Source organism: Prionailurus viverrinus, chromosome C1, assembly GCF_022837055.1.
Source record: "Prionailurus viverrinus isolate Anna chromosome C1, UM_Priviv_1.0, whole genome shotgun sequence".
Lineage (NCBI taxonomy): Eukaryota > Metazoa > Chordata > Mammalia > Carnivora > Felidae > Prionailurus > Prionailurus viverrinus.
This window is the reverse complement of record NC_062568.1, coordinates 54,086,171-54,114,152: the sequence shown is the minus strand read 5'-3', so window position 1 is coordinate 54,114,152 and position 27,982 is coordinate 54,086,171. Positions and strand designations below refer to the sequence as shown.

At 43.1% G+C, this 27,982-nt stretch overlaps 1 protein-coding gene and 1 long non-coding RNA gene across 10 annotated transcripts in view; one reads left to right on the top strand and one right to left on the bottom strand.

The window, feature by feature from the left end:
* Positions 1-27,982, bottom strand: part of WIPF1 (WAS/WASL interacting protein family member 1) — a 128,366-nt gene that overhangs the window by 7,881 nt on the left and 92,503 nt on the right. For 5 of the 6 annotated variants that reach the window (XM_047869118.1, XM_047869120.1, XM_047869122.1 and 2 more), the window contains 6 exons: positions 21,898-21,986; positions 17,832-17,961; positions 11,937-12,092; positions 6,025-6,798; positions 1,015-1,227; positions 193-306 (listed from right to left, as the gene is read on the bottom strand). In XM_047869118.1, the coding sequence (XP_047725074.1) occupies positions 193-306; positions 1,015-1,227; positions 6,025-6,798; positions 11,937-12,092; positions 17,832-17,961; positions 21,898-21,948 (1,438 nt within the window). In that variant the 5' untranslated portion in view covers positions 21,949-21,986. Of the gene's footprint in view, positions 1-192; positions 307-1,014; positions 1,228-6,024; positions 6,799-11,936; positions 12,093-17,831; positions 17,962-21,897; positions 21,987-22,790; positions 22,895-27,982 lie in introns of those variants that run through there. The other variant, XM_047869123.1, reaches the window with a different exon arrangement.
* LOC125171897 (uncharacterized) overlaps positions 1-27,982 on the top strand; it is a 134,439-nt gene that overhangs the window by 58,741 nt on the left and 47,716 nt on the right. The gene's annotated exons all lie outside the window — the stretch shown is intronic.

Here is a 27,982-nt window from a genome sequence, read left to right as displayed (position 1 = left end):
TACGCATTCTGGATATCTCCATTTTTCCCTATTGCTTGTGGAAGGGGAGTTTACCAGAATGTAGACAGCTCCATATGGGGCTCTCTGCCCCACTCTAGGCAAGAGGCCTGGATTTCCTATACAACCCTGAGTTGTATGTAACCCAGGCTATTCCAGTATGAAGCCACCAAAAGTCCTTGCAGAAATACTCACTCCGGGTTTCATTTCTTGCCAGTTTACTGGGATAACTTTTGGCCGTTGGTACATATGGCTCTGGAGGTGGCAAATCAGAAATCGGATGGAAGTAGAATCTGCTTTCCCACTCATCTGAGAGAGAGAAACAAACAGTATCTTCAGTAACAATCTGCTGTAAAGACTTATGCAATGAAAGGAGAGAACTGCAGAGATCACTTCTAGTTGCATGCCTAGAAGTTTAAAGCTCGAAATGCTACAAGTCACTGATTAGCACGTCAATGGAATACAAAGCAAATCAAAGACAGATAAATAATCCAAGTGACTTTAATTAGAGTGATTAGGACCCAGCCAGTCCCTCTCAGGAGCTAGGGGCTAAAGTCGGAGATAGCTTTCTTCCCACCAGTGGGCAAAGAAGTAACTGGGGCCCTCTCATAACAAAGGCAGGGGAAACTGGCTTATGAACTGTAAACCATGGTGCCTCTTGACTACAGCCAACTGTTGAGAAAGGTAGATAAGGTAGGTAATAAGGTAAACTACAAAAAATTTTTTTTTTTCAGAGTCCTGGGATCGTCTAGAAAGTTAACCAAAATGAGACTTTAAACAACGAGAGAGAAAAATGAACTGCCTTTTTGAAAAGTGGAGGAGGGAGGATTACTCCTTTTAATTTGAAATTATAGTGGTCTCTAATGGTTACTTAGATCAGAGCAGTGCAGTGTGATAAGAATGAGGTTCACAGAAACAAGAAATGTTAACGCAAGCACACAAACAACAAACACAAATTTACCATTCAGTTGTCCCATAGCCTGAAAATGTTTCCAAGGAGTTGGGACCCCACCTTACCTTCACCTGAAGAGTCTTGGAAGCCATTTCTAATTGATGTTGATGGTGGAGGAGGGGGAGGTGCCCCAGCACCAGGCCTGTCGGGAGGAAGAGGAGGCCTAGGTCCACTCCTGGCACTATCTACTCCACTCCTGGACGGCAACTGGGGGGTGGCAGGCAGGGCCCGAGATGTGCTGCCATTTCTGCTTATTGGAGGGGGTGGTGGGAGAGGGCCTGGAACAAAAAAAAGGACAACATTTAGTGCAATACCTTACATCCTACATTACTAACGTTATGTCACCATCAATGTGCAATTATTGAACACCTGCTGGATACATGCCCTATAATTGGAAATGGTGGAGACTTTCTAAGAGATTTTCATCAAGCAATGAGTAAGCACATATAAACAGAACTGAACTTACATACACATGTTTGTGTATAAAGAGTGCATATTGATAGTTAAATGGCTGTTTTGGTTTTGAGACAGTACTGATACAGTTAGGTTGAGAACAGGTGATAATTAATCCATGTATACTGACAGCTGTATACTTTAAAAAACACTTTATAATCCTTTTAAATAGCTACTGAACTAGTTTCTGTGACAATTATGAAATAGACGCCATTTAAAAAAGAATTACTGGGGTGCCTGGTGGCTCAGTCAGTTAAGCGCCTGGCTTCAGCTAAGGTCATGATCTCACAGTCTGTGAGTTCGAGCCCCACGTCAAGCTCTGTGCTGACAGCTCAGAGCCTGGAGCCTGCTTCGATTCTGTGTCTCCCTCTCTCTCTCTGCCCCTCCCCTGCTCATGCTCTCTCTCTCTGTCTCAAAAATAAATAAAAACATTTTAAAAAATTCTTTAAAGAATTACAAAAAGAATAAGATAGTTATGAAGTTATTTTAGGTCTCTAGAGGGACTAGATTCTTTAAATGCACACTGGTATTGCTAATTACACACGCATGTTTCCATGATGCATACAATCTGTTTCCAGACAAGTGGCATCAGGAAGCCAAATACCAATCATCCTGAGAATGGCAGGAGTTCCTTCTTGGTTCTTCCTCTTTGGGGTGGCAGACTAACAGGGAGCAACAAACAGCTAGTCCCTGTGCATGGCTACACATGCTGGCGTAGAGCCCTGACCCTGAGCAAGCTGGTTACTACATGGAACTTAATTACTATATACCTGAGAGCACCTGATAGTCATCTCACAGCACTCTTGCCAGGAATAAGTAGCCAAAAAACCAAATAAAAAGTACTCTTTAAGTATTTGAAACCATTTAAAAAAATTCAGTGGTATGGTAGAATCAGAAAATTTTAATTTCCTAAAAATAAAGCAAAATTCTTCTTTTTGATAATACAAAAGAAACCTCTCTTGTTTGTCACATCTTCCAAATTCAAAGGCTATTTGGGTTATGAGTAAATAAAAAAAAAAAAAAAAAGAACTTGAGCATTCTGATGCAAATCAAAATGGCCTTAGTAATTACTCCTGGTCTTCAGCAGCATGCTTTGCTCACAAGATGCTGGCATTTTATGTAAATACATGTTATAGCTCTATAAATGTAAATATCTCTTATTAATTACAGAATCAGAAACCAACTGGAGGGCCTTAAACCGAACAACCCACCCATTGCAGGTATCCCTGCCCGAAGTCTTGGCCCAAACCCCTGATGGGGGTGAGAGGTGTGCCCAGCCCTGGCTGGCCTCTCAAGGAGTCTTCAGTGCTTTTCCCAGCAGGGTTTATTTATTGCCCCATCTGTTTGCAATTGCTGGAGTCCCAGTCAGGAGGAAATGATTTATTGGGGGGCAAGTGTCTCACATGCTGTGGGTGAACTTCACTGGTACTATCGCTACATAACTGTCACTAAATGCAAACTAGATTTCCAATATTATGGGGCCTGGTGCTATTAACTTGATCAACCTGGTATCTTTCTCTCTCTTTTTTTTAATGTAAATGTTCATGTTCCTAACTCTCCAACCTTCTAGGCCCCCTGCTCTAACCCTCGGCATGCATAACAAAAAACAGATTTCAATTTCTAATAATAAAATAATAATAATAAGCCATCATTGAATGGTACTGCGTGCTAGGGATTAAGATAACCATGATACATACTTGTCTCATTTAACTCTTACAACCCTGAGAAGTGTAGGGACAGCAGATGAGGCCTCTGTTGTTGGAAGGTTAAAAAGCTCAAGTCAGGAGGCTAATGACTGCAAGAGTCTGGATTTGGCTCCAAATATGTCAAATTCTAAAGCCCACACCAAGCCAACCCACCTCTCAAAATACAGATGGTCCCTGATGACCTCTCATGGGATCCTTGTAGGAATGTAAGTTGGTAAGAATTTTCAATTTGGCAAAACCTATGAAATCTATAATTTGTCCTGAATACCTGACCAAAATATTGCATTTCAAGGATTTAATCCAAAGGAAACACATAGAAATGTGCAAAAATATTTAGATACAAGAATGTATTCCTTGCATTGTCTGCAACAGCAAAAATCTAGAGATGGTCCATATGATTAAATAAATTAAGGTACATTTGTAGGCCATTATTATGCAGCCATTAGAAGTTAGGCTGTAGAAGAATAGTTAATCCTATCAGAAAATGTTAATGAGATTGTTAAATAAAAAACAAACTATCAAATAGTATGCATAGTGTGATACTGATTTTGTAAACATATATATGCGTATATATAAATATACACACACATTTTATTTATTTTTCTTTCTTCCTTTTTTGTTTTAGTTAAGCTCTATGCCCAACATGGGGCTTGAACTCAGGACCCCAAGTTCAGGAGTCGCATCTCTACTGACTGAGCCAGCCAGGCACCCCTATAAACCATACATTTTAAAAAGAATGAAAAGGGGCACCTGGGTGGCTGAGTTGGTTAAGCATCCAACTTTGACTCAGGTGATGATCTCATGGTTCATGAGTTTGAGCCCCACATGGGGCTCTGTGCTGACAGCTCAGAGCCTGGAGCCTGCTTCATATTCTGTGACACCCTCTCTCCCTGCCCCTCCTCTGTTCACACTCTGTCTCTCAAAAAATAAACGTTAAAAAAAAAAGTTAAAAAAAAATGAAAAGATTGAAAAGATAGTAAGAAATGTTATGAATGATTATTTCTGGGTGGTGGTAGTGAAGGAATACAGATCATTTTTGTTGTCTTTATATTTTTCTGTATTTTCCATAATAAACAGACGTGATTTAGGTAATCAAAGGAAATAATAAATAGGGGCGCCTGAGTGGCTCAGTCAGTTAAACATCCAACTCTCGATTTCGGCTCAGGTCATGACTCACATTGGTGAGTTTGAGCCCCGCCTCGGGTTCTGTGTTGACTGTGTGGAACATACTTGGGATGCTCTGTCTTCCTCCCTCTCTGCCCCTCCCCTGCTCATGCTCTGTCTCTCTCTCAGAAATAAATGAACACTAAAAAAAAAGAAAGAAAGAAATAATAAATGTTACAGCTATATGTCACAGCCTATCCTATTTAGGGGAAGAATGAATCTGTTGATTTGTCTATTTGGTAGAGTCATGCAAACAGCTCTTCAATCACCTTGGGGGAAAACCCGTAAGGTTAGATAAGAAGAAAACATTGCACTTCATTCATCGGACTATCTGTTCTCGTTTGTTCTTTGAAGAATACTTAATGAGATGCCATGATGTGCAGGGATCGGACTGAAGGGACTACTAGTAGCTTTTCAGATTTGTAGCCTACTCTCTGTGGCAGAGTGGTTTCAAGTAGTGGTTCTCAGACTTCGCAGAACATTAGAGTCACTGGGGAGCCTCCAGATATCTTGATGATCTGTCTGTAACCCAGACCAATGAAACCAGAAGCCGTGGGGAAGGGACCCAGGCATCCATGTTTTAAAGCTGCCCAGGTGATTCTAGAACGTGGTCATGTTCACGGACTACTGGTTTAAAGAGTGTTTATTAGGTTTTTGAGGTCACAGGGCAAAAGGTTAGCTTCTCCTAAAGAAAAATATGCCCGAGCTCTGTGCCCCGAAGTCTGGATCCTGCTTTGGATTCTGTGTCTCCCTCTCTCTCTGCCCCTCCCCAACTCACTCTGTCTCTCTCAAAAATAAGTAAACATTAAAAAAATTAGAACAAAAAAAATGCCCATTTCCAGGCATCCTGTATATATAATAAGGTTAAATTTAAAATGTAGATGGTTCTCCTGAACCCATCAATAGCCACTGTGTAATATAAAGCACCTATTATAATTAGGAGAGAGTACAAGCTCTAGGGAATCCTCATTTCATTTCATTTCATTTCATTTCATTTCATTTCATTTCATTTCATGGTGTCTCAAAGTTCTTCCCTTAGATCAAGCTTTCTCAGCTCTGGGCAGGGCGGTGGGGGGTGGGCACAGATGAGCTTCAGAAGGGCTTTCAATCCACGAAACAGCCGGCAGATTGTGAGTTTACGCTTATGAGCATTTCTATGAACAAAGGCCTATACCTTTATCTGATTCTCCAAGGGATTAATGTGCCAGAGATGTTAACAAACAGCAAAATGGACTCTAATGTTTGTCTTTAATGAGCAGGGAGGAGGCCTCAAAGTTTGACCGATGAAGACAGCAGTACGGGAAAAGGTCATTAGCTCTTAAATAACTGCCCTTCTTGTTGGAATAATGGGTCCCTCTTGCAGGAGGTGGGAATTTATTTGCCCAATTAAGACAGCTGAAATTCACTTTAGGAAAGGCAGGGTAGCAGAGCCACGAGCATATTTCAGAACAGAAGGTGAAGGTTCTGGTCTCTTCCAATTAACTAGCTTGTGATCATTTGACTTTGTAAGTTACTCAGTCTCCTCATCTCTAAAATGCAGACAGAAGTAGCAGCTCCCCCTCCCCGCCTTCCTCCCAGGTTTACATGAGGTCAGGATGAAATCGAACGCGATAAGCGTCACTTAAAGGATCAGAGCGGCTGGCCAGAGAGTTCACTTAAGCTTCTATTGGACTCCACTCACTTATATGAGGATTAGTGACATGGGGGCAGGCTGGGCTGTAGGAAGACAACTCACCCCAGGTGTTGCCTTACCTGATCTGCCTGGTGGGTCCCTCACTGGAGGAGGGGGTCTCTCATTGGGCGGGGGAGGAAGAGGGCCCGAACGTCCTGGTGAAGGTAAGGGGGGTGCAGACGAAGAAGTAAGGGACAGATTCCGCTGTGGGAGTCTTGGGGTTTCATCACTGCCACTGGAACCTGGAGGCAGGGGAGGAGGGCCGGGTCTGCTTGGTGGCGGCGGTGGCGGTGGGGCCTGTGAGGAGGAGGAAGGCCTCGGGGTAGAAGGCACTGGGGGCTTGCTGTTCTGAGGGGGAGGGGGTGGGACTGCCTCCCTATGGACGGAGGGCCTGTTGCCCACTGGAGGAGGCGGAGGAGGGGGTTTGTCATCCAAGGCCCTGCTGGGGGTAGGGGGCAGGGGAGGCCTGTTGGAGAAGGGTGAGGAGGAGCCTGAGGGTGTCTGGCGTATGGAGCCTCCTCCAAAAGCAGCACCTCGGTTTCCAGGGAAAGGGGGAGGAGTTGGCCCAGGGCTGGGCTGCCTGGGGGCCCCAGGCACTGGTGGGGACCCTCGGTTGTGCAGACTTGATTGAATGGGTCTTGGCGTATTAGGTACTGGAGGGGGAATGCTTTCAGGCTTTGCGCCCACGTCAGGCCTTGGGGGAGGCATTCGGTTCCTCTGAGGCTCTGGGGGACCACTTCTGTGGCCTGGGGAAGGCACAGGAAATCTCCCTGGGCCACTTGGGGGTGAGAAAGGTTTGGCAGATGTGGATCTTCCTCCCGGTGGCAAAACTGGGAGTCGGCTTCCTCCAGAATCTAAAGAACAGGAAAAAAAAAATCCAGTTAGGAAATTAGGACACCTCCCCTTAATGAAAATCAGAGAACTAGAGTGTATTCTCAGCTACTGGAAGTCCTTTCCTAGATGCCATAAAGTACAGGTAACTATCATTTATATAAGTCAGATTCTGTGTGGTCCTTCCTGGAGTCAGAAAGACAGATCCCAGGTCCCTGTGTACCTGCTACTTCCAGGTTCTACAACCTGGCAGCTTTCAAAAGGATTTTGGAGAGCTCTCTTGGCATTACGTGTGTACAAGAACCAGGAGAAAGTTGGGAAGGGTTCCGGAGAGATAGCCCTGTTCATTATGAGAAGACGCTGCAGGTACATTGGATTTCTGCTAATGATTTTCTTTCTCTCCGTCCCCACCCCTGTCCTCCTGTGCCTGCACCTCTCCGCTTTGAAAAAATAACTTAGCCATGTTGGGTGAAAAATCAGTTTTCCCAGTGTATAAATCTCCATATGGGTGGGCTTACCTAGTCCCTTTGAACAAAATTCCCAAGAGAAAGTGTAAAAATGTAATGGAAGAATTAGAACGGAAATAAGAAAGAACTAACACAAGAAAAAGAAACTGTCAAAGTTTAATTGAAAGACTCAACACCAGGGGTTGGTCTTGATCTGCAAAGGAGGAGGAAACTACACAAGTGTTTTTCCTTACTGAGTCAACTTCCATTTCAGCAGTGGCAGGTCAGAACAACTCTATTATATCATTAATATTAAACTTCTTCGGTTCAACAAAAGGAGCCAAAGTTATGGAAAAAATTCAAACTACCACCCCAGAATTTCTTTTTTTTTTTTTAAATGTTTATTTATTTTTGAGACAGAGAGAGACAGAGCATGAACGGGCGAGGGGCAGAGAGAGAGGGAGACACAGAATCAGAAGCAGGCTCCAGGCTCTGAGCCATCAGCCCAGAGCCCGACGCGGGGCTCGAACTCGCGGACCGTGAGATCATGACCTGAGCCGAAGTCGGACGCTTAACCGACCGAGCCACCCAGGCGCCCCCCACCCCAGAATTTCTTGGAACCCAAGGTAATTCTCAAAAAATGGTTAGTCTAAAAACTTCCACCATCTCACCCATAAGCTTATTAAATATTTATTGAGGACCTGCTGTATATCAGCCATTATTCTACATGCTAAAAGACAGAGGAGTAAACAAAATAGAAAAGATCCTTCTGTCCTGTGTTTTACATTCTTGTGGGGGGAGATACATAATAAGCCGGCAAACATAGAAATATTTTCAGATAGTTGTAAGTATTAAAAAGAAACTAAAATAGGTTGATGAGATGGAAAGGCCAGGATAGATGGGGTGGCTGAGTGGGGATGGCTTTTCGGACAATGTCACATTTGAGCTGAGGCCAGTCATAGAAAGGTGAGGCAGAGGTGCTTTAGGCAGAGGACCAGCAGGTGCAAAGGCCCTGGGGCGGGAGTGAGCTTCAAGGTGAAAAACTGAGGCCTATGTGCCTGCAGCACAGTGAACATGGAGAACCTAGCATATGGACCCTGAGTGGCCAGCAGGGGTCAGGTCATAAGGAACTTTGAAAACCAGAGGAGTTCAGGTTTTATCCAAGGCACAGTAAGAAACATTTGGATGGATTTATACAGTGGAGTAACATGAACTCTAGACAGAATTTTTTTTTTTTATGAAATTTATTGACAAATTGGTTTCCGTACAACACCCAGTGCTCATCCCAAAAGGTGCCCTCCCCAATACCCATCACCCACCCTCTCCTCCCTCCCACCCCCCATCAACCCTCAGTTTGTTCTCAGTTTTTAACAGTCTCTTATGCTTTGGCTCTCTCCCATTCTAACCTCTTTTTTTTTTTTTTTTTCCTTCCCCTCCCCCATGGGTTCCTGATAAGTTTCTCAGGATCCACATAAGAGTGAAACCATATGGTATCTGTCTTTCTCTGTATGGCTTATTTCACTTAGCATCACACTCTCCAGTTCCATCCACGTTGCTACAAAAGGCCATATTTCATTTTTTCTCATTGCCACGTAATATTCCATTGTGTATATAAACCACAATTTCTTTATCCATTCATCAGTTGATGGACATTTAGGCTCTTTCCATAATTTGGCTATTGTTGAGAGTGCTGCTATGAACATTGGGGTACAAGTGGCCCTATGCATCAGTACTCCTGTATCCCTTGGATAAATTCCTAGCAGTGCTATTGCTGGGTCATAGGGTAGGTCTATTTTTAATTTTCTGAGGAACCTCCACACTGCTTTCCAGAGCGGCTGCGCCAATTTGCATTCCCACCAACAGTGCAAGAGGGTTCCCGTTTCTCCACATCCTCTCCAGCATCTATAGTCTCCTGATTTGTTCATTTTGGCCACTCTGACTGGCGTGAGGTGATACCTGAGTGTGGTTTTGATTTGTATTTCCCTGATAAGGAGCGACGCTGAACATCTTTCATGTGCCTGTTGGCCATCCGGATGTCTTCTTTAGAGAAGTGTCTATTCATGTTTTCTGCCCATTTCTTCACTGGGTTATTTGTTTTTCGGGTGTGGAGTTTGGTGAGCTCTTTATAGATTTTGGATACTAGCCCTTTGTCTGTTATGTCATTTGCGAATATCTTTTCCCATTCCGTTGGTTGCCTTTTAGTTTTGTTGGTTGTTTCCTTGGCTGTGCAGAAGCTTTTTATCTTCATAAGGTCCCAGTAATTCACTTTTGCTTTTAATTCCCTTGCCTTTGGGGATGTGTCGAGTAAGAGATTGCTACGGCTGAGGTCAGAGAGGTCTTTTCCTGCTTTCTCCTCTAAGGTTTTGATGGTTTCCTGTCTCACATTCAGGTCCTTTATCCATTTTGGGTTTATTTTTGTGAATGGTGTGAGAAAGTGGTCTAGTTTCAACCTTCTGCATGTTGCTGTCCAGTTCTCCCAGCACCATTTGTTAAAGAGGCTGTCTTTTTTCCATTGGATGTTCTTTCCTGCTTTGTCAAAGATGAGTTGGCCATACGTTTGTGGGTCTAGTTCTGGGGTTTCTATTCTATTCCATTGGTCTATGTGTCTGTTTTGGTGCCAATACCATGCTGTCTTGATGATGACAGCTTTGTAGTAGAGGCTAAAGTCTGGGATTGTGATGCCTCCTGCTTTGGTCTTCTTCTTCAAAATTCCTGTGGCTATTCGGGGCCTTTTGTGGTTCCATATGAATTTTAGGATTGCTTGTTCTAGTTTCGAGAAGAATGCTGGTGCAATTTTGATTGGGATTGCATTGAATGTGTAGATAGCTTTGGGTAGTATTGACATTTTGACAACATTTATTTTTCCAATCCATGAGCAGGGAATGTCTTTCCATTTCTTTAAATCTTCTTCAATTTCCTTCATAAGCTTTCTATAGTTTTCAGCATACAGATCCCTCACATCCTTGGTTAGATTTATTCCTAGGTATTTTATGCTTCTTGGTGCAATTGTGAATGGGATCAGTTTCTTTATTTGTCTTTCTGTTGCTTCATTGTTAGTGTATAAGAATGCAACCGATTTCTGTACATTGATTTTGTATCCTGCAACTTTGCTGAATTCATGTATCAGTTCTAGCAGACTTTTGGTGGAGTCTATCGGATTTTCCATGTACAATATCATGTCATCTGCAAAAAGCGAAAGCTTGACTTCATCTTTGCCAATTTGGATGCCTTTGATTTCCTTTTGTTGTCTGATTGCTGATGCTTAGACAGAATTTTTAATTTCAACTTTGGTACTAGAAAAAAGGTGTATTTCCCTTGACTGTGTGCTATAATTCTGTGTCACCAGCTTGTGATAAATTCTGTTGGAATTCCAAGTTCAGATTAAAGCTGCAGTTATTAGCTATGTATACATCACACAGCTAGTATTCCTTATGTGGATGGTATACTATGATGATGTATACATCTGGTATACCATTTTGGGCACGAACTTAAATTCCATCTTCATTTTATTATTAAATTTTATTTATTATTTTTGAGAGAGAGAGAGAGAGAAAGCACATGAGCAGGCAAGGGGCAGAGAGGATGGGGGCAGGCAGAGGATCCAAAGTGGGCTCTGTACTGACAACAGATAGCCCAGTGTGGGGCTTGAACTCATGAACAGTGAGACCATGACCAGGGCCGAAGTCAGACACTTAACCAACTGAGCCACCCAGGCACCCCTTCATTTTCTTATTTTATTTGCAGTTATCTTTTGCCTTAATTTCTTCACCTATTGTTAAAGTACTGAATGTCTGCATTTGTCAGCTGCCTCCTTTTTGAAGTGGGTTTTAAATAAGTAAATTTAAAGGTAAATGCAGGTCTGGCAAGATAGAATCTCTCATGTTATCAAGCCTCTTTTTCGACTTTGACCATTCAACTGCTAACTAGTCAGATAACCCTGAGGATTCAGTGGCTTTATCTTCATATGATTGTGAGAATTTCATACTTTCCCAGCAGACATTAAACAATCACAGAATTAGAAAGAAAAGTCTTCCAGCATAATAAACATTAATACAGAAAGTTTTATGGTAAAATGTATCAAGCCTCATGCACTTTGCAGGGTTTTTTATTTGGTCATGACCAGATTTTTCAATTTTTCTCTCTGCCGTCAGGTTCAAAGACAGTCCTGTAGGACTCATTTCCCTGTGTCCCTGCAGAGAATATTTAGAATCACTGGCCCTCAAATGCCAGATGTCTGTCATGCAAAACACCTTTTCAGATTTAGTGCAATATGTAATTATATTGCATAGAACATGCTCCATAGTGTGTTTGAAAAGTGGCCCACAAATATTTACTATACTAGACAGCTGGGTCAGGCTACCTCACAAAGAAAGGTGAATTTGCCAGGTCACCAGGCAGACTTTCCAGGGACGGCAAGTTCCATTTGCTCCTTCTTTTTCTTCCCACTCTAGCTCACCCTTTAGAAAAGTACAAAAAAGTACAAGTTACCCCAAGGACACTGGGCAAATACTTGACAGCTCAATGGAGCTGTCTGATTTTGATTAAAAAAAAAAAAAAAAAAGATGCTACATAGAGTCTTTTTTATAAAACAGTGTTAACATTTCAAGCCACCTAAAATGTTTGAAAGGGCACAGTGCCTGAGAAGGGCTGCCAAGCCTTCCAACCACCAAACTCTGCCTCATCTTGTTACTAAGTGAGAAAGAAACTGTCCTTACCACTCTCCCTGTTGGCTGTGGATCTCAGCTTCGGCATCCCAGCCTGGAACAGTCCTCCCAAACCAGGCGGTCCACCCCCTCCGAAACTGCCACCGCCACCGCCACCTCCGCCACCACCAAAGCCACCACTGCCACCAGCACCAGCGCCTTTGGGCTCTGCGGAAGGAAGAAAACACAGTCTCTTCACCATGTACGAAAACATCACTGGCGTCCTTCACAGCCTGAGTCCAAGTAAACAATAAACAATGAGGACCAAACTGGGAGCCAGCTCAAACTGGGCCTGTGGGGGCCTACTGGGATTTCATTAAAATGCAGGATTTTAAGGACTCACCCTACCCCGGTCAGAAAAGGGTGGGGTTTCTGTTCACTCCAGGGCAGTCACAGGGTCCCCGGCCAGAGAATCAGTAATAGCTGATGACTTACCCCCACACCCCACCTTGGCAAGCTGCTATAGAGTTAACATCTGTATCTTACGATTTGGTAAATAAAAGAATCTTCAAAGAAAGTCCAAAGGGGGAGGGGGGAGATACAATGAGAGGTGAGAAGAAAGGAAACTGTAAAAATAGAGAGAAGAAAATAAAATATCTCATAATTTTACTCCCTGGAAATGGAGGTTATTTTGTATTTTTTCTTGTTAGTACTTACTTCTAAGTACTTGTTAAGAAATTAAAAAGTTAAGTATTTTTCTTGTTAGTACTTATGTCTTGTTAGCTACTTACTAGTGCGCTTGTTAGGACGTATTCTTTCCTGTTAGTACTCTTCTATTTTATGGATTTTTTTCTTAAAATTAGGACCAGATTCACTAAAAAGCTTTTAGCCCGCTCTTTTCACTTAACACTTTTTTGTTAGCATTTCCCGTGTCATTATCTTTTAAAACATGAGTTTAAGGGACTGCGTTGCATTTTAGAACATGAATATATTGTAGTTTATTTGACCATCTACTTATTTGATGGCCTTATGGGTTGATTTCAAATTTTTAATATGATAAAGCCCAACAGGAGGCTTAAACATTAAAAAAAAAACAATCCCTGCAATTTAAGATGGTACAAAGATTTTGTTTTATTTTACATTTATGTCCCTAAAACTGTGGAAGATTCTGAAATGGGCAAACAAACAACAGCAACAACAACAAAGAAAAAGAAAAAGATTACTAAGTATCCTCTCTAGGCTTTTGGGTTATTTTCCAGGTCTTTGAGCTAGTTTACAACTCTTTAAATTGTAGAAAACTGATAATAATTGTCCATAGAAACTTAAATTAGTTGTATTCGGTGGCATGAAATTGATTACTGATGGATTTTGCACCTATTTGTAAACTTCCCCTCTGATCTGCCTAATGAGTGTGGTACTTTGAATTTTCCTTTGAACTGGTAACATTATACTGCTTCCCTCATTAATTAATGAGTTAAATGAAATATCTGACTTATGTTCTTTAAAAATTTTTTTTAATGTCTATTTATTTTTTTTTTTTTTGAGAGAGAGAGTGTGAGTAGGGGAGGGGCGCTGAGAGAGAGGGAGACACAGAGTCTGAGGCAGGTTCCAGGCTCCAAGCTGTCAGCAAAGAGCCTGATGCCAGGCTCGAACTCACAGACCCTGAGATCATGACCTGAGCCTAAGTCAGCCACTTAACTGACTGAGCCACCCAGGTGCCCCTGACTTATGTTCTTTTTATACCTGTATGAGAGCCATGATTATACTCTCTTTTTAAAAAAGGATCTCATGACAAAATACTTATGTATGTATGTCTGTATTTATGAGGTTAAACATTGTTGAAAGTTCTATCCCTGGAAAACTTTCTAGAGTAGTACATGAAATCTACAAATTAGTAGGGGAGAATTGATACTTGTGTGATATTTAGACCATCTGGAAATATGGTAGATTCTCCCATGGATTCTGGTTTACTCAGTGAAGATATATAATTTTCATGATCTGGGTCACATATCTTCTTGTTAGGGTTCCTTTGATACATTTTTGTTTGTTGAAATTGTTTCCCCTTTTGTAATTGGTTATCACTGGCATCAGAAAATTTCATTTGACATCTAAGAAACCATTTTGCGATATTTTCTAAATTAAAATTTATAAAACATTTATTGGATTTTTTAGTAGTTTAGACATATGGTCTGCAAATAATAAAGGTTTTGCCTCCTCTTTTCTAATAGCGGTGTATCTAATCTTAGTTCTAGTTTATGTAAGTAATAACTCTGATGACTGGACTTCCATGCAATATAAATTATTAATACTGTTAAACTAAAGACAACTACAGTTTGATTTTAATGAGCACACCTTTAATGTTTCAAAGTTACATTCTAACTATTGGTTTGAAATAGGTTTTTTTCCCTTCTAAGTATTCACAGTCAGCAAGGATTCTCTATTTTAGGTTTTTAAGACTTTCTTGGGGGTGCCTGGGTGGCTCAGGTCATGATCTCACAATTCATTGGTTCGAGCCCCATGTTGGGCTCCATGCTGACAGCACAGAGCCTGCTTGGGATTCTCTTTCTGCCCTGTCCCTACCCCTCAAATAAATAAACTTAAAAACAAAAACAAAAAACGACTTTCTTATGGCATGGAATTTTATCAAATGCCTATTCATGATCTGATATGGATTTGATATGACGGCTTAATAGACTTTCTAATGTTAAAAATGAGATAAACCCTGGTCTCGGTGAATTATTCTTTTAATATACTATTGAATTAGATGTTTTTGGTTTTAATTAGTATCTTCTCATCTATGATCATAAGTCTATAATAGGGTTTCTTAACCTTGAAACCACTGACACTTTAGGTCAGATAATTTTTTTTAAATGTCTGTTTATTTTGAGAGAGCAGAGAAGGGGCAGAGAGAGAGGGAGAGAGAATCCCAAGCAGGCTCTCTGATGTCAGTGCAGAGCCTGATGTAGGGCTTGACTTAAGACAAAATCAAGAGTTGGACACTTAACCAACTGAGCCACCCAGGAACCCCTCAGATAATTCTTTGTGGTGGGTGGCTGTGTTGTTCTCTATAGAATGTTTACAGCATCCATAGCCTCTACCCACTAGATGTCAGTAGGAACCCCTCATTCAAGTTGTGACAACTAAAAATGGCTCCAAACATTGCACATGTCCCCTGACACTGATACATAGCTTTCTTTTTGTGTTTGCGTTGCCTTGGTCAAGTCTGAGGTTAGGATCATGCTAGTCTCATTAAGTCTATCAGATAGCTCTCCATCTCTTTCTATGTTTGGGAATAATTTGTATAGCACTTGAATGAGCTGTTTCTTAAAATCTGGAAGAATTTACTGATAAAACTGTCTGGCTCTAAACCTTTTGAGAGAGAAAGTAGCCTGATAAAGTTTTCAACTTTTCTCTTGCTCAGTGAAGCTTCATGAGTGAATTTTGGTAAATTTTAATTTCTTTAAGATTTTAACATGTTTTAGCATATAAATTCATCATAGCATCCTTAATTTTAGAAAGGTTTGCTTGAATCTCTTACTAATCTACATTCTGAGTCCTAAACTTTATTCATTTGTGTTTTCCTTTTTTCTCGATTAGATTGATCATAAGTCTGTGTAGTTCTGTATATTTTCTAGATGTAGAGCTTTCTGGGCTACCTATGGGAGCTCTGCTGATAGAAGAAATAGTCTGATAGTGAACTGATTATTTCACCTAACAAACAAAATTACAATAATAATTTCTAGAAGTGTATGCAAAATTGCTTCCATATAAAAGTACACATTTTAATTAATTTTAATTATTACCAATAATAACATCATTTAAATATTATTCATTAATTAATGCTACATTTTAGAATATTGCATTTACATAGGATGCCTTTACATGGCACTCAAAGAGACTGATGATCACTATCAGACATCATACATCAGTCTTCTTAACCAGAAACATTTGTGCACCTTCCAGATAGAGAAGCTGAAGTAGTTGAGAATAACTAATTGGCTCCAGGTTACTTCATTAGTAATCACACTGCAGAATAAGGTTGAATTAAGTTATAGGATGTATGGGGCACTTGGGTGGCTCAGTCAGTTAAGTGTCCAGCTCTTGATTTCAGCTCAGGTCATGATTTCATGGTTTGTGAGATTGAGCCCCGCATCGGACTCTGTACTGACAGCGTGGAGACTGCTTGGGATTCTCTCTCCCTCTCTCTCTGCCCCTCCCCTGCTTCATGCATGCATGCTCTCTCTCTCTCAAAATAAAAATAAGTAAACTTAAAAAAAAAAGAGTTATATACAACCACGGTCCACATTTTGACATAGGACCCAGGGAAATTTCTGTTGGAAACAAATAAAAAACTATAGATGGATTTTGCCACTTGCAAAGAGCCTGTGGAACAATATAGGAGAGCATTAAGTGCATGGACAACAAGGGCATGCATTGGGTTGCATCATGTGTCCACCTAGCAAAGTGCATTCATAAACATCATTGAGCAGCTGGAAAGGAGAAGAACTAATATTTATTTCCATTTAATGGGAGGAGAAGAGGACCTTGAAGAACACAATTAGTTTCCAATAGTGGATTCAGGAATAGGCACTAAACTGTGCAGTCTTCTTCAACATCAGTGGGGAATTCACATCTACCTCTCTCGAGCCCTAGGCCCCTTCCCAGAGTGGAGAGAACAACTGAACTCTGTCCCAGAGGTTGGCAGTTTGTGGAGCTCCTCTGGCCCCACAAACAGGCACCATGACTCACACAGCTTTGGACCAAGGCTTCCCAGAGATGAGTGGTGCCGGGCTCCCCTCAAGGAGAATCTCATGGTACCAATCAAGAGGACTAAGGGGTTATAAAATACCATATCAGTTTTGTGGGCATTTTGACTAAGAGGCAACTGTGTCAAGTCAAGGGTAAAATACCCCATAGTGGCTTTTGGAGATTGGTGCTCTCTCCTCTGTGACACAGAGCCTGGTAACAGAGCAACATGTAAAAGCCTTGTCTTGGCCTTCCTCTTTTCCATTTTCTCCACACCCATGTTCTCGCCTTCTTTCTTCTCTACCCATTAGGCGCTTTTCCTAGAACTTCCTCCTAAACACTTCTAATCCTCTACTTGGCTAAAATCCTGTATCACTTTCCAATGTCTACAAGGCTCCCTCTGGTGATTTTGGAAAGTCAGTCTATTTCCTATGGAGTCCAAACGGGATGTGTGTGTAGGATGTATTTTGGGGACATCTAGCTGGCAGTGGAGAGGTCTAGAAACATGAGGAGACAGTCTTGAGGCCTGGTTATTAACTACCAGTGGATTCTAGTCATGGGTACATTTTCATTCTGTTGTAAATGTTAACAGGAGCCCTGTTTGTTTATACATACCCTGCTTTGTTCTAGAAAGTATCTCAGACTTATGATGGATAGATAAGCAAAGTTGTGATCTCATTTCCTCTCTCTCTCCCAGCTCCTGAAAATCGCATCTTACACTTGAATGACACATTCCAGACCACAAAACACTTTTGCATGGTCTTGTTTGATGCTCACGGCACGCCCGCGAGAGTAGCAGAACACATATTATCTCCACTTTACAACTGAAGACAGTAAGGCTCGGAGATGGTAAGGGAAGGATGTGCCAGAACTCAAACCTACATCCTCCAATTCTAGGGCTCTTTCCATATTGCATGCTGCCTTTTGATCTGCGGTGCAAACAGTAACGGGTTAACTTCCAGAAAGTGTTGTGAATAATTCAGAGAATCGCTGCTGTGTGTGCCTTGGACAAAGAGTTATTATACTGGCTTCCTGCAGCATTAGAGGGAACCCAAGCCGGAGCTGTGGCTACACTGAGTGATACAAGTCCCTTATTTTGCTAGCTTTGCAGCTGTTGTTAACCAAAAAAAAAAAAAAAAAATCTTTCTGGAAGGGTAGGGTTGGGTTGATGGTTAGGCCATAAATCATGTATCTCCATGGAAAACAGCTTTTTTCACTTACTGTCCAATATCGGTGCACTTCTGTCATTGGTGACAGTCTTCTTCAGTTTCTTCCCTTTGCTGATGTCAGACAGAAGGGCATTTCTCCCAGCCTGTTCGGACTTATTCAAGGTAGGCTTTTCTGTATTGGCCTAAAAGAAGAGCACGCACACTTGTATTCACCTCTTGAATTAAAAATCATGTACCACAACACTCGGTGGGGACAGCTAGAGTATTGGAAGCTTGTTATTGAGGTTCTTGGCAGTAGGCTGTAAATTCTCCACAAGTTTTAGATCCGATGTCATTCTTTTTAAGACCCAGACATTTGGGAACAGATGCAGCAATAAATTACACTCATTTTTAATGCAGGAAGAGTCAGTCCCTGATAAAAGTCTCTAAAAATTCAGACCACAGTCTGGCCGTAACCAACGGAGCCAGGGATGGATGCGAAGAGACGAGAAGGGAATTTTAAGTCTAAGAGGATTCTGCTGGATACTACGAGGCTTCACCCTCCAGAACGTGCCCTGAAGATCAGCTTCTCCTTCACATCTTTTAGAGCTAACCTGAGGCAAGGGGCAAATGGCCTCTAGCACAAAGGGTCAGCTCTTTGTTCTTTAAATCCACCAAAGTTTTAGAAAATAATTCCCTCTCTCTACATTGCCGAAGACTTTTTTTTTTCTTTTTAATTTAAGCCAGACCTGAGGTATATTTTACATGTAGAGTTCCACCAGTTTGACAACCATACACAGTCATGTAACCATCACCACAATGAAGATATAGAACATGCCCATAATCCCAAAAAGTTCCCAGAAGTCCCTTGCCGGAGGTGTTTCTAATGTCCAATCCCTTTGAAAGCTTGGCTCACAGAGATTGCAGGGTGGACAAAGGTGGTGGTTTAAAATGTTTAGGTATTTTCTCCCTTTTCCAGAATTCCTAGGAAAGATTCTCGCTGTGAAATTGAGATCTCACTTTCTCAGGGTTATTTGATGGAATGTGGACACAAGAAGCCCAGCACACAGGACTCGGAAGTAGGCATGTGCCTGTGTCTGCCACATATAGAAACTGGCTTGGCCTGGCCTGGCCCCAGGGACACTTGGCTTCCCCAAACCCAAAGGTCCTTCCAGCAGACCTGAGAGACCTTCTAGGTTGGCCCCGGCCCTTCTTGAAGGATCTGACTCCAGAGGAGCCAGCGAGGGGCACAAGAGGTAAAGCTGGGGCATTTTAGCTGGAGCCCTCACCCAGCGATTGAGTATCAGAGTCGGAGGCAAAGGGAAAGCTAAGGAAAACCCGGAAGCAGGCTACATGGAATCTCTGTGTTAAGCTGGAAGGGTCTTGAAATAATTACAGAGTATTATTTGCTCATAATAACAGCAGTTATCATTTATATAGTTTTTCCCCCGGGCCAGGCACTGCTTTTAGAACTTTTATGTGTATTAATTCATTTGGTCCTCATCAACCCTGTGAGTCATTATTTCCATTTTACGGACAAGGAAATAGAGGCACAGGGAGGTGGAATCATTTGCCCCAGTCACCCAGCTAGTCAGAGGGGGAGGAGGTAGGATTCAAGAACCCTGGCTGTCTGACCCCACAGCCTTCCTTGTAACTTGGCAGAAGGGTAAATGTGGGATCAACAAATGCCCCTTTGCCCAAATTGGGCAGATGCTGTTAAAAGGCACAAAATCAAACTACAAGATGAATACATCCTGGAGATCTACTGTACAGCACAGTGATTACAGTTAACAATACTGTATTATAAGCTTCAAAGTTGCTAAGAGACTAGGTCTTAAATGTTTTCACCTGAAAAAAAGGAATGATAATTATGTGATGTGAAAGAGAGGCCAGCTAAAGCTAAGGTTGCAATTACACCACAATACATAACTGTAGCAAATCAACCCCTTGTATGACTTAAACGTACACAACGTTCCTCGCCAGTTATATATCTCAGTTAAAAAAATAACAAAGTGCCCCTTCCCCACCTGCCTCCAACACACCCCTGAAGCAAGCCTGTTAACAGCAGCTTCTCAGGGCTCCTTTCCAGATGTGCTTTTTATGTGTACAGTTGACTTTTGCTAATGGAGTCACCTTCCATTCCTCTGAAACTGGTTTTTTCAACTCAACAACACATCTTGGAAAGAACTTTTATTTATTTATTTATTTATTAAAAACATTTTTTTAATGTTTATTTGTTTTAGATAGAGAACATGAGCAGGGGAGGGACAGAGAGACAGAGGGAGACACAGAATCTGAAGCAGGCTCCAGGCTTTGAGCTGTCAGCACAGAGCCTGATGTGGAGCTCAAACCCACTAACTGCGTGATCATGACCTGAGCTGAAGTCAGACGCTTACTAACCAACTGAGCCATCCAGGTTCCCCTTAGAAAGAACTTTTAAAATTCCCTGTCTTCATTTTAAGGATGAAAAAAAAAAAACCCAAAAACAACGAAAAACAATCTGAGGCCCAGAGAGGTTAAGCACTGGCTCTCTTACCACCTTGGGGTCAGCAGTTTTCACCGGCCTCCTGTTAGGCCTCCGAATTTATCTTGGTGCCCAACCTCCTTGGGTGCTACTTCTGCAGTCAAGAACCCTTAACTGAACTGTCCCACTAGATAGTGCCCTAGGATGGCCACCCCCCTTTCCCTTTGCTCATCTCTATATCCGATTTCTTTAGGATCTTGCTTTCAGTCACAGAATAATGGATGGAAATGAGTTAATAGGATACATTTCAGTCACTCTGGTACAACTTGTATAACTTGTGTATCTTCTCAGCTACCTGTATTATTTATTTAGTATATTTCATTAAGTCAGTCCACTATACTATTATACTATTTTTCAGGTGAATATTTTCTTTTAAATTAACTCACTATTAAACCCTCAGTTTGATGTGCTAGTTATAATTTTTAGAACATGCATTAAAATCATTGCATGAGCATTAAAATAAAAAAAATAATCACGTACTTACCCAGCTAGTGGTATAAAACCACTCTTTTGGGGAAATACAGATAAACAAGCCTGCTATGTTAGCCAGATCAGAACTTTTCAAACTTCTCTGAGTGAGGGATCAGTTAAAAAAAAAATTTTTTTTCCAATGCCTCTTGGACTGAAACTTTTGTAACAATTAAGTTGTAGAAACATGAATTAGTTAAAACAAGAGACACACAACAGACACAGTACTATTGTCAAATTGCTGTGTATCTTCATGCTTACTCTCAATTTCTGTAACTATCTCCTTGGGGCCCCTAACCAGCAGTCAGAGGACCACACTGAGTAGCAACAAGCCAACTAACTGTTCTTCCTACTAGGTTCCAGCTTCAGATGGACTCTGTAAATGTGTCCTGTGGAAGCCTGGGCAAGAGACCTTTCCTCCCCGAGCCTCAGTTTCCTCAAATGAGAAATGAAGGACCCATCGCTGTGAGGCTCCTTAGTGGGGAGGAAGCCTCACAAGCTGAGGGAGTTAATGGGGCGATGGGGTGTGTGGAGGGCTACCGGTTTCCTGTAAGAGGGTGCACTAATTTCTGAGGACAGGTCTATCAAGAGATGAGGAGGAGCCCAGTGAAGATATTCCATTGGAAAGTGGACATTTAAATGCAAGGACAGTTTTAAAGCAGGATATGAGTATGGGGGAAGCGGGGATAGGGGGTGGTGGATGATATCTGCTAAAAATACAGGTGGGAATAAAGGGGAAAAGGCAGAGAAAAAGAAAAGAGTGAGTCTGCAGGAAGCTTTAACGGATGCATTTCATACAGAGACCTGGGTTTCTGGACTGTCCTATCCAGAAGTTAAAGGCTAGAGGTCGAGTCCATTTGAATGGAAACAGTGCACACCGGGCAGAACCCCTGTGAACACGTCTCGGGCTGGTGTGTGGGAAGGAAACCCAGTGAATGCACATCCCGCACGTGTACTTGGCATTGCCTGGGACCTTTAACAACCAGCCTTTTGGGATCTCAGGGTCTGGCTCACCCTGCACTGGGAAAACCTGCCGCACAGCACTTACCCAGAATGCGAATACACTGAAAACAAATACATGCGTGGCAGGCTTGCCTTCATCTGGCCTGCTCTGCGCACCAGTGATGGATGGTGAGGAGCTACTCACCAGAGCAAACGTCGGTGGGGGCGGGGGCGCCGGAGGGGGAGGGACGGGCATCTCGGACAGTTACACTTTCAACAGCCTTGCCGATGAATCTGTAAAAACAAAACAAACAGGAACAAAATATGGTCACGTATTAGACTTTTTATTTACTTTTATTATTATTTTTATTTTAGAGAGACAGCAAGCAGGAGAGAGGGGCAGAAGGAGAGAGAATTAAAACAAAATTTTTTGTGTGTGTTTATTCATTTTTGAGAAAGAGACAGATTGTGAGTGGGGGAGGGGCAGAGAGAGAGGGAGACACAGAATCCGAAGCAGGCTCCAGGCTCTGGGCTGTCAGCACAGAGCCCACCCGAGGCAGGGCTTGAATTCACGGACCGTGAGATCATGACCTGAGCCAAAGTCAGACACTTCATCGACAGAGCCACCCAAGCACCCCAAGAATTTTTTTAGATGTTTTATTTAGTTTTGAGAGAGACAGCACGGGGGTGGGGGTTGGCAGAGAGAAGGGGACAGAGGATTCGAAGAGGGTTCTTTGCTGACAGCACTGAGCCCAATGCAGGGCTCGAACTCACAAACCGTGAGATCATGACCTGAGCTATAGTCATCTGTTCAACTGACTGGGCCACCCAGGTGCCCGAGAGAGAGAGAGAGAGAGAGAGAGAGAGAGAGAATTTTAAGCAGGCTGCATACTCAGTGCAGAGCTTGACACAGGACTTGATCCCAGGACACCAGGATCATGACCTGAGCTGAAATCAAGAGTCAGAAGCTCAACCGACTGAGCCACCCAGGCCCCTAGACTTTTTAGTAACACTCTGTCCTAATCTTCCTTCCCTCCTTCCCACCACCAAAGTGACAGCTATTCACATAGGCCAAGTTTTATAAGGGATGGGAATTACCTTTACAACATTGCTAAGATGTTACCCTTCTGGAAGGATCCTAGCAGAGGAGGTTTCTGAGCCAAGATGGACAAAGACAATGGAAGCAAAACTGGCCCCTCACACTTCTTGATTCTTCCACCTGCCAGAACAGGTCGGGGGAATGACACCTGGAGGGATCTGTGCCTGGGGCCTGAGTGAGCTGGAAGGTGGTCTTAAAACTGCTAGAAATGAATCCTAGCACATCTGATGTTCAAGCGTCTCCTCATCCCCACTCATTTCCATGACGACATCCTATCTTGCTCTCCTGCTCCTGCTCACTGCGTGTCTTCTTGCAGATGCCTGGCATTCGCCTGGGTCTGGGCACACACTGTGGAAATGCAAAGACCAATCTTTTTCTGGTTTTGCCTGCAAAGGTCTTACAGTCTTCCAAGAAAGAGGACAGGGATAAAGTAAAGCAGGCAGGGAAGATGGGCAAGGGGGCTGGATTCCTATCTTTGTGCTACCTGGCATTTCCTTACAGGATCTAAGTTTTTAAAAAGAGGGGGAAAAAAGAGACCAGGTCCCAAACTCTGACTCCCAGGCTGTTTACTAGAAATACACCTCACTAGAAAAGCTTTGTGCACAGTGTGACAGCTCTGGGAACAAGAGGAAAGCCAGACTCTGTGATGGTGTGGGAGAGTGCGGGGGAAAACCCGGCCAGTGGCAGTGGGAAGGGGGAAGCCTGGCAAGCATCAGGAGCTGAAGAAACCACGGGGCAAGGAAGTTTCCCAGGAGCTCCCTAGCCACAAACCCACCCCCCTCGGAGTCCCATTCCGGAGTCTCATCCAAAGCCCCAGATCCCAAGCACGGGGCCGGCCTCACCCACTTTCTCGCCCCTAAGTAATCCCGGCTTCTCCCACCCAGTCCTTGCTACTCAAGTGCGGTCCTAGGTCAGCAGCAAGGGCATCATCACCCTGTGCTGTTGGAAATGTCAAATCTCAGTCCCTCTCCCCACCACTGAATTTGTTTTGGCATTTTAGCAAGATGCCGAGGTGATCCATGTGCACTAAAATAGGAGATGCCGGTTGCAGAATCTGAGCCTTAAACCAGTGGGCAGCCTGGGACACTCACCACCTGAACTACATGGAACATGTGTCCTGAATTTCAAACACCAGAATTCTCTTTCTTTTGTTCTCGATGTCTCTCCCTTTTTTAAAATGTTTATTTACTTATTTTGAGAGAGAGCATAAGCATGGGAGGAGCAAAGAGAGAGGAGAGAATCCTAGGCAGGCTCCACACTGTCAGCACAGAGCCCGACGTGGGGCTCGAACTCACAAGCTGTGAGATGGTGACCTGAGCCGAGATCAAGAGTAAGGTGTTTAGCTGACAGGGCCACCCAGGCGCTCTTGTTCTCAATGTTTCTTAAGTGAAGAAAACGATTTATTTAGAATTAAAAAAATTAATTCCATTCAGGCACTAAAGGTTAGTGTGTAAAACTTACACCCTGAAACAAATACTTTCTCTTCAAGTATCGCTAGATGGCTTGCTTTCTGTGAGCACAAAGGGAATGTAAGAGCTAAAAGGACATGGCTGGATGTATCAGAGGCGCTGGATGGCGGGAATGAAGACAGTTTGGAACAGTTCCGTTCCAAGTGGACCACTGAGAAAATGAATTTTTAGAGTCTCCACAGCAGCAACAATAGCTGTCGGTTATTGACCATCAAGTGGATCGAAGGCACTTAGAACATCTCTAACTTGTAACAGTGACATTGCAAGCTAGCGTGATTCCGCACACCTTCCAGAGGACACTGAGACTCAGGAAGTCTAAGGAACTCACCAAAAGACAGAAATTCATTCACATCCAATCCTTTCAATCCCTGCTGTTTTTAGATAAGCATTTTTAGGCAGGTTAAGGGCTGACACCTGTAGACTAGGTCAGAATTTGTTTTTCAATAAAAGACGGTCTCAGATTCTTTTAAAATGTGTTCCTTAAATTGGCCTTTTCTGGATGACACCAGCCAGTCACCTGTGGGGCCAAGTGAGCGGCGTAACCAGTGCTGGGCGCCTGTGCTATGATGCCTGTATTGGGGCAGGAGTCCCCTTCCGAGGCCTCAGTGTCACACGTGTCTTAGCTCCAGGAGGAAGGATGGGGATCGGAAATTGGATTCAGGAGCAACTTACTGTGAAAGACACTGCAGCCAAAGCAATGGTGTTAACAGAGCCGGAGAAAGCAGCTTACCAAGGAGGGGGGCAGTGGCCAGGTCCGCCCACAGGGCCCCAAAGATGCTCTCCAGGGAACAGATCATCTGTGTGCTTGGTGGATGAAATGCCCCTCAGGCCTCAAAATCATTGTATCAGACTCCCCCTTCGCCAGCTAACCTGTCATCCCATTATCCTAACACCGAGCAAGGAAGGGCTAGATTCTGGTCAATTACCAGGAACCCTTCTTGTGAGTTGGTCCCCCGTTGCAAAGATCACACTGAACTTCTGTCCGATACCTCTCAGGGGCCAGGCTGTGGTACAGGGACCCTTTCAGGGGACTGCCACCCTGTCAGGCTTCTTTCATCTAGTTGTTTTACAACTTTCTGTTGTTGCTATTATGCTTCTGTCTGTGCACTAACTGACTTACAGATAAACCTGTGGACCACAGAGGCTCAGCCTCCCTGCTCCCCTGTGCTCCCCACCCCGGCCACCCCAGATAAATCTCAGAAAAGGGCTACATTTAGATTCAGATAGGCTGAGCGGTATCCTCAACATCCCAAAACCTCAAACGAAGAACCATTATGAGGTTTTCTCAGGCTACCTGGCTACTATCAAAATTGGATTCCAAACTTTTCTCCTGTGGCCCAACCCCTATATGTTTTACTAAAAAACAACAAACCATGGGGGTGCCTGGATGGCTCAGTTGGTTAAGCATCAGACTCTTGATTTCAGCTCAGGTCATGATCTCACAGTTCATGGGATCAGGCCCTGCATCGGTCTCTGCACTGACGGCATGGAGCCTGCTTGGGATTCTGGGATTCTCTCTCTCCCTCTCTCTCTGCCCGTCCCCTCCTCAAAATAAATGAACAACACCATACAGCATATACATAAATAAAAACACCAACAACAAACCTGACCCTAGTATTTGGGAAGATCAGGATAACACAGACTTGGGGACCTTAAAGAAAAGCTTAATAAAGCTCCCTGCCCTCGGATATCAGGGAGGTTCTTTTTTCCCCCTTTTTGTGAGAGAGAAGAGAATGCCCTTGGAACACTCACCAAAAAATATGGAAACCGTCATGGATCCATAGGGCATTATTATAGCCAACAACTGGACCCTCAGGCATGAGGATACCTCCCTTTTCTCAGAGTCATTCCTGCCACACTGCCTTCTTGGTTGACGCCACTGAAGAAACAATCATGGGACCCCCTCTAACGATCTTTGTCCCATGCACCAGAGGCCCTCCTGAATTCTCACCACACAACACCTTTCAGCCAGTCGCTTCATCTCCCGTGAAATTCCCCACTAACCGCTCATCATGTACCTCTTTCTCACTGCAATATCCTTAGCCATGCCACTCTCCTCCTCCTCTTCAATGATGGAGCCTCTCACAACTGCGTGAGGCTGACACAGCACCTTTTGCCTCCCCGTGATAATTTACAGAAAACTCATACCAACGCAGATCTTTCATGGTTTACTGATGGGTCTTATTCAAGGGATGAAAATGGTAAATATGCCGGGCACACTATTACAACCCTTTTTAAAAGGGTTTCTTTACCTTTACCCCAACAGGCTGAATTATAGGCTCTTTATTCAGTCTTGAACCTTAGCCAAAGGCAAACTCAACAAACATCTACACGGACAGTCAGTATGCCTTTGGGGTGGCCCATGACTGGGATGTTATGGAAACAGCAAGGTTTCCTTACCTCTAATGGGAACAAAACTAACAATTTTATTAGATGCCATACTTTTGCCAGCTGCCGTAGCTAGTATTAAGATAACTGGGCATTCCAGACTTGACTCCCTGGAGGCTGAAGAAAACCGATGTTTCTGTCAAAAATGCTGGTCTTCAGGGAACAAATAAGCAAACCTCTCATGGTCCAAAGGGATGTTCCTCCAAAAGAAAATCCCCAAAATTGACAAGAGATGCCCAACAATTGGCCCCAGAGAGGAAAACATGATATTGGAAATCTGATAATTGTTGGTTCAGTAGAAAGAGAGAACTCTGGCTTGAACCAAATAACAATGCAGTCCTGCCAAAGATTCTCAAATTCCCATTACTAACCACTGTACGTGCATGAAATCATTAGTCTGCTGATAAGATGATAGGCTTTATGGAACAATACTGGTGGGGAAATATTAATAAGGCTGCAAAAAGTGCCTACCTTGATTGCCCTCCCTGTGTAAAATTCAAGCTTGGGAAATACGTCCATGCTGCTCCTAGGCATTTTAAACTGCCCGATGGACCGTTACAGGCTTGGCAAGTGGGTTTTATTCAGTTCCTCCCATCTCATGGATAAAAATGTGTTTTAGTCTTGATCTGTGTGTCTTCTCACTGGACTGGAAGCTTTCCCTGGTAGACAGGTTATGGCCTCTTTTGTGGCTAAAATCCTATTAGAAAAGATTATCCCTACCTGGGGAGCCCCTCTCAAGCTTCACAGTGACCCAGGAACTCACTTCACTCATCGAGTGCTTCAACAGGTCTGTGCTGCGTGCCCGGTTCTATAGTTCTTCCATGGTGCCAAACACCATCAATCCTCAGGGCTAGTCCAATGCACTAACAGCATTAGTAAGACTCGATCGGCAAAATTTGTAGAGACCTTTCAAATAACCTGGCCAAAAGCATTGCTGTTGGTCCTTCTAGATCTCAGATCCAACCTTTTGAGACTCATAAGCTCTCATCCTCTGAGAATGTCACAGGGTGCCTGATGCATCTGGCTCCCATGTCTTTTGACAGCTGATAAAAGGAGATATACTCTAATACTGTAAAGGCTTACTTGCTTCTATTGAAAAGGACCATGTTTTAATAGAACAATGTTTTTTTCACTGCATGCTCCCAGGAGGTGAAGACCTTAAACATCACACCTTACAACCTGGAGATTTCATCTATTAGAAAAAACACCTCCAAAAGTGTCTCCAACCTCACTCGAAGAGCCCCTACTAAGTACTTTTAACCAACCCTGTGTCACCAAACTTCAAGGAATAGACCCCTAGATTCTCATGTCACATCTAAAGGCACCAAACCCTG